Genomic DNA, 7,161 nt, shown 5'->3' with positions numbered 1-7,161 from the left:
GATAGTTTAAAATAAATATAATGAAATATTGTAGTGTATCCAACCAGTGTGGCCGGGACAGGTGTAGAAAGTGGTTAAGGTGGTCCGGCCCCTTCACCGCGCCATCCCGAATTACCAAGTTACCATGCACCTTTACTTTTGCCGGCAACGACTACGCGCGTCTGCACGTAAAAAAAAACAGAAGTAAAAATGATATTACTCAAAACTCAGTACGTAGAGACAATAAAAAAACTACTACTTAGAACGGACGTAGCCTGGAGGTGCGGCGGCGTTTCCTCTGTTCATTGCGGGCGCTGCCAGGTATCCACTGTACAGCGATAGTCTCGATCGCGCAATGGTCAGGGAAAACATTCGTCGCATCGCCGATCACGCGTAGAATTGGCCAGACTGTAGGAGGTTAAATAAAACTGCAATGAAATCAAATAATGCAAGAAGAAAAAGCAAGCGATTAATTATTCATGAAGTCATGACTATCTGAAGACATTTGGATTCAAGTACATGTTTGAACGAAATGAATTTAGAACATGCACGTTGACTACATGCTAGGCAGTAAGCTTGCTTTAATTAAACTTTCGACGTTCTACCGAGCGACTGTGTAGCGCTAGCGAAGCATCTCCGTTTCAGTTTGGGCTAAAACGCTTTCGGATACTTGTCCGGGTTCTCCTCTGTCTAATCACATTTCACAACCTATTTTCGGACAATTACGTGTTTTTTTGCTTTTTGGAAAATTTTCAAAACAGCGGAGCCATGCGGGGTTGATAACGTACCTAATAAAAAAATCAAAAAACCCGGCTGTTTTAATAAAAGTTTCCATAAAGAAAAAACAAATGTGGAAGTCTAGAATATATTTAATCTGACAGAACTATATATTTTCTTAACACCTAATTATCAATCAAAAACAAAAAATATCTTTAGTCTAGAATTATATGTTGAATAAGTTCATAAATAGCGGACTTCTGAAATAACAAACACATAAAAGAAAATCAACCGAATTGATATGATTTGTTTTATCACTCAATGATAATTTTTATAGATATCTGTGATGCCAGCCAGCAGACGGCATCATATTCATCTTGCGTATAAAACAGGGATGTAACGGATGTGGTTTTATCGGAACCGAAAGTGGAACCGGATGTTTTCAATTTAGTTTATCGGAACCAGAAACGGAATCGGAACCGAAAACGGAACCGGAACCAGAATCGGAGCCTGAGTGATAAATGGACGAGATGGTAAGGGTAGGTCTACTAAACCTGAGGGTTCTCGCGATCACAATCAAATGATAGTTTTCGCATATAAAAACTGTAATTTGATTGTGATCGCGAGTGTCAGAAACGTCACATAATTAGCCCTCTGTATGTTTTTGATGAACGCCGCTCATGTCCAGTCGCCGCGGTAAGCGTTGACATCCGATATAACTTCCGTTTCAAAAGTAACGGAACCGGAACCGAAACGGATGTTTAATATCAAACGGAAGTTCCGACTTAACGGAAACGGAATCGGAGCTCCGTAACATCCCTGGTATAAAATTTATCAATGAGTGGTGAAATAAGGGCGATTGTAATAAAACGTCAGAAAGTTTTAACTCGGTAGGCAATAAGAAGAATTGCGACATCGATACTAAAATAAACCGATGTAAATTAACTTATATCGATGGTTAGGCGTTTCGCGTAATACTTTCACCTTCGGCGTAGGATTTGGTTCAAACGAGCCTTTATTTCGTTGAACTTGATTTAATTTTATAGCGTGTGTGATATTAATATTTTAACTGGACAAACCAGTTTATTACTGATTCTTTTTATTGGCGATTAAGAAAGAATGCTCCAATCTTCGCCATCTGACCTGTTTCGCTGGTCTGTTTTATTTTTTTGCAGTATTTTGTGAATGGGTATATAAATTTAGGAATGAGGGATACATATATATGATGAGATGAACGACGTACTTGAAAGGACGTATTGAATTTGATTTTTTAATTAAGATTGTGGTTTTTGGATGATTTTGAGAAAAATTGCTTGAAAATACTTAATGGCCAAACATTAAAAGAAAGCCCCAAGCTATCCTATAGGTACATGCACCTACAATTCACGAGGCCAGCTCCATTACAACCCCGCGATAGAGTTTTTAAAACTAAGTTTACCCTGGCACGCCCTACTTATATTAGGGTTAATGCTAGGCAACACGTTATAGGAAATATTTGATCAAAAATATCTGAACACGACTCTATTGTTAACGGCGTAGAAGCGTGTTTAGATATTTTTGATCAAATTTTTGCTCACATGTTTATGAACTTGACTGTACACTGGGCGTTTAGCTCAAAATTTTATGGTTTAAGTCTGGACGGTTAGGTATGCTAAGTGTCACTTTGTACAATTGGGCGGCACGGGGATTGATTCCTAGTTTACGGCTTGTTGTTTTAAGGGTTCCGTAGCCAAAATGGCAGAAACGGAACCCTTATAGTTTTTTTTTTTTCTGTCTGTCTGTCTGTCAGTCTGTCTGTCCATCCGCGGCTTTGCTCAGGGACTATGAATGTTAGATAGCTGTAATTTTGCATGAATATATATGTAAACTACAATAAAAAAATCTAAAATATTTTTTTTAGAGTACCTCCCATAGACGTAAAGTGAGGGTGATTTTTTTTTCTCATCCAATCTTGTAGTGTAGGGTATCGTTGGATAGGTCTTTTAAACCATTAGGGGGTTGCTAAAACGATTTTTCGATTCAGTGATGTGTTTGCAAAATATTCAACTTTAAAGTGCAAATTTTCATTAAAATCGAGCGTCCCCCCCCCCCCTCTAAAATCTAAACCGGTGGGTGGAAAAATTTGGAAAAATTCAGGAAGGTAGTAAGTATATCAAACTTACAAGAAAAACTATAACGGTTAAGTTTTCTTGAGAACTATTAGTAGTTTAAGAGTAAATAGCAGCCTAAGGTATAAAATATACCTAAACTTGGATTATTCCGTACAAAAATACGAAATCTTTAGAAAAATATTTCTTATTCTTTTCGTAATGGCTACGGAACCCTATTTCGGGCGTGTCCGGCACGCTCTTGGCCGGTTTTTATATTGACGTATTATTTTATTCACAGTACCTGAAGCAGAAGGAAATTTGATGTCCATGATTGACTTCAGATACTGGCGCTGTGTTATGAAACGCGAATGGAAGTGTCCAGATTCAGAAATCAACTTCTTCTTGTATACGCCGTAAGTGTAACTACATAATATATTATGTAATGTAAAACAACATACAACTTGTCTCTGGCCTTTGGACGAACATGAAAGTATTTACAGTACAAATGTACTTACTTAATTTCGCGCGCGATTCGTCGGTTTCATTCGTTATCCTGAAGATTCAAATGAGAAAGAAAAAGAAAAACGATCTTTTGTTTCGAGTTCCGTACGATACTAGCAAACTAATAGTTTATTTATTTATTTTATTTTATTAATTTGGGTACAATAACATAATGCATGCTTACGAAATTACAAATAGTGACTTAGTTTACGTAAAGTTTAGTATAGTTTAAGTGTAAGTACGTAATGTTGATTAGGCATTTAGATAAAAACCGATTAATATTAGTTCAGTGGCTCAACAGATTACCTCTTACATATTTTTTAAAATGCCGATTTCTATGAGACTTTGTACACATTTTCGAAGTACCATAGTCACTATCTAAATACACTCATCAAAAGTGCCTAGGTATATTTTTCATTTTGAAAATTTCAATATACATAGGCATAAGTAGAACTGAGTGAAAATATTAAATTTGTCGAGGGATAATTAAAATGAAAATAATTTATTGCATAAAAAACTTACAAAAAAGAGTCTACGGCTCTGGATCCTGTGCTAGGGAGTCCCTGTGTTACAGGATCCAGGTAAGAAATAAGACCGATTAATATGCGTTTATGTACATTAACTTTTAAATTTTTAACGATGTAAATTTTACAATTACATAACTGCTTTGAAGTATCCAAAACAATTACACAAACAATATGGTTTTTGGCAACAAAAAGGATCCAGTTTGGAAACACATTTTCGACTTTGCAGACACCGAGATAAACGCCCAGGTTCTTTGAACACTAATGAGTAAACAAGAAGGTTGTTGGAATGAAAGGCATTTGAATAATACAATTAATGTATAATGTGTGCGCGGAAAAAGGGATCGCATCAGTGAATATGACGCAATGAGTTTACGGTTGGAAAACAACGAATTTACTTTTACTATTTAATGAAATGATTGTATTTGGTACATAAACGAGCTTAATTTTTGTCCGAGGAAAATGTGAATTCTTCGGTCCTCGGTGACGTCGAATAGCTTCTTTGTAATTTTTAGGATTCCGTAGCTCAGTTGGTAAAAATGAAACCATTATAGAATCACTATGTCCATCCGTCCGTTCGCCTGTCTGTCAAGAACCTTCTCTCGGGAACGCATGGAGGTATTAAGCTGAAATTAATACATACTCAGATCTACTTGTACTATCTCTTGGAGCAGAAAAAAAACAAATCTTATCTAAGGGGGACGTATCTGAATATCGGTTCGATATTTTGACCGTCGATATTTTAACCATCGATATTTAAATTTTCGATATTCAGACACGTGCCCTATCAAAGTCAATGCAATATAAAGATGCTTCCGTCCAAATTGCTGGAAAATCAAAACCTTACAGTTGTTTTTAGTGCAACGCCAATAAAGACCGAAGAATAATTTTCGGATCGGAATATAATCCCGGAATTTCAACCACTGTGTTTTTTGGGCTAGTTTATGAATAAATCAGTATTTTCTGAACAGGGAACGTCCATTTAAGCAGTGGGTGGACGTCCGGTACATGGGACTGTTGGATGTCTATGGATGGAAGGCTAACAGGAAGAACGTCCTCATCATTCACGGCTTCAACGGCACGCATTCCAAGAACCCTATGTCTTTCTTACGAGATGGTAAGCATCATTTTCTTTTTTGATACTAAGGGCCATCCATACACTCATCATCATCATCATTATCATAATAGCAGCTTTTAATTCGCCCGTCTTCGGACATAGGCCCCTTCTCCATTTCTCTACGCCTGACGATCCAATGGCAACTGTATCCACCTGCCGGCCAATGTCGTCCTTCCATCTCATTGGTGTTTTGCATCTACTGCTAATGTTGGCGCGCGGTCTCCACTTGAGTGTTCGTCTTGCTTAACGTTTGTAGTCCATCCTGGCAATGTGATCTGGCAAAGTTCGGGAGTGCAATGGGGACCCGAGACCACACACCGAGCTAAGAAGTCTCGCACGGCGTGACTTTACGTGGCACTTTCAAAGTCAAAGTCAAAATATCTTTATTCAATTTAGGTTATAACAAGCACTTATGAATGTTAAAAAAAATCTACCACCGGTTCGGAAAAACCTCTGTTGATCTGAATCCGGCAAGAAACTCAACGAGGTATATTTTTTTTAAACAGATTTATAATATTATTAAATGATCACACATACATCACAAGTATTTAACACAACTTTATTTTTAACACTTTAACTGGCTAAGGGCTGTTTACCACCCATTGATTAATTTTATTTGACGGATAATTTGTGATGCCGTCTACGTCTATTCGAACAAAACAAACAGAGACGGTATAGCACATTTATCCGTCAAATTTTAATCAATGGATGGTGAAACAGGGGGTAAATCTCATCACTTTTACCGTAATTGTTAAAAAGCACGTGTCCAATATTTTCTGATAACCTGACGGACAAATTACAATTGTTTTAAGACACTAGCCTATTGTAGGTACAGTCAACCAATTTGATTCCTATTCCACTATAATAGAACCTTGTCATAATAAATAATTTTGTTTTATCTAAGGTTTGTCTATAACCATGATTATTGGATGACATAAAATGTCACAATGACAAGGTTCTGTGGTGGCCTGTGATCAAATTGGTTGACTGTACTGTCACGGCATTTTTACAGCGTACCTGTCGCGCAGAGACTACAACGTGTTCATGGTGGACTGGTCACCGCTCACTAGGTTTCCCTGCTATTTGTCGTCGCTTTCCAATCTAAAGTGAGTTGCCATTGACCTTAGCTTAGTTTAAAATAATTACTTGGTATAAGGTGTGTAATATTTTTTCTATTATTTTTTCGTTCGTTTTATTCCACTATTATAAAGCCAACTCTCACAAACACCATAAAACACACGAATCATTATTTATTACAACGCATGTAGGGTTAATTAATCATTAGGGATATCCGTTCTTTGTTTTTTTTAGAGGTTGCTCTCGAAGAATATTTTATACATGCCGTTAAAAAAATCCTGTACGATAATTTAACCCAAATGAAGGTTACTTGATTAATAATAGGATACAAGTGGTTTGCTTATTTGCGGTGGTGGCTTGTATGTGCACAGAACCACGCTGAACTCACTTTTTAGTTTTTATTCGGTTTGAGTATGAAAGGATTTATATATCACATCTAATAAGGAACATATAAGCATTTTCTTTATTTTTTATCAGATATATTTATTACCTACCTGACATTATTTTTTAAAATATCTGAAAACAATACCAAGATATGGACTTTTTAAATCATCAAATAGACGGAAAGATGCAACATGTTATTACGAGTCGTGATATGGCATGACCACCATAGAAAGTCCATATTAAATTTTGCAAAAAGTACAAACTTCATTCATGCGTATCTTCCTTATTTTACAAGAGATACTTACCATTATTTTTACGTTCATTTGTTTAATTTTCCTTTCTTGTATCACGTTAAATTATGTAAGAGAAATTTTGTGTGTTCATTCATAATATTTTTATTGCAGACTAGCGGGACAGTGTACCGCACAGCTGTATTCCTACATCACTCGGTCGGGTGCTTTGGCCAAGATGATCACTTGCGTGGGACACTCACTGGGAGCCCACGTGTGCGGGATGATGTCCAACCATCTCACTAAGAAGCAGTACAAGATTATCGGTCAGTACATTTTTATTCCTATTAATCTTAATTATTGTACATTCGTGCATCCTGCCACGTCCTGCCCGGTTTAAGGTTAGGACAGACTCTTGTGGATGTTGTAAAAGGCCAGTGAGAGACCTGAAGTGAGGTTGGGCAGCTGCGCGACGAACTCCCATCCCATGCCCATCTGGCCTCACCGATGTCTCACCCTCACCTGTCGTTTGGTATTTCTTA

The 7,161-nt window shown here is 37.1% G+C and overlaps 1 protein-coding gene across 3 annotated transcripts in view; it reads left to right on the top strand.

Moving 5' to 3' along the window:
• Positions 1 to 7,161, top strand: part of LOC141432126 (phospholipase A1-like) — a 40,030-nt gene that overhangs the window by 5,799 nt on the left and 27,070 nt on the right. For 2 of the 3 annotated variants that reach the window (XM_074093571.1, XM_074093569.1), the window contains exons 2-5: positions 3,085 to 3,199; positions 4,783 to 4,928; positions 5,941 to 6,034; positions 6,794 to 6,945. In XM_074093571.1, coding sequence (XP_073949672.1) covers positions 3,085 to 3,199; positions 4,783 to 4,928; positions 5,941 to 6,034; positions 6,794 to 6,945 — 507 coding nt within the window. The remainder of the gene's footprint in view (positions 1 to 3,084; positions 3,200 to 4,782; positions 4,929 to 5,940; positions 6,035 to 6,793; positions 6,946 to 7,161) is intronic. The other variant, XM_074093572.1, reaches the window with a different exon arrangement.

Source organism: Choristoneura fumiferana, chromosome 10, assembly GCF_025370935.1.
Source record: "Choristoneura fumiferana chromosome 10, NRCan_CFum_1, whole genome shotgun sequence".
Taxonomy (NCBI): Eukaryota; Metazoa; Arthropoda; class Insecta; order Lepidoptera; family Tortricidae; genus Choristoneura; species Choristoneura fumiferana.
This window is presented reverse-complemented; position numbering and strand designations above follow the sequence as displayed.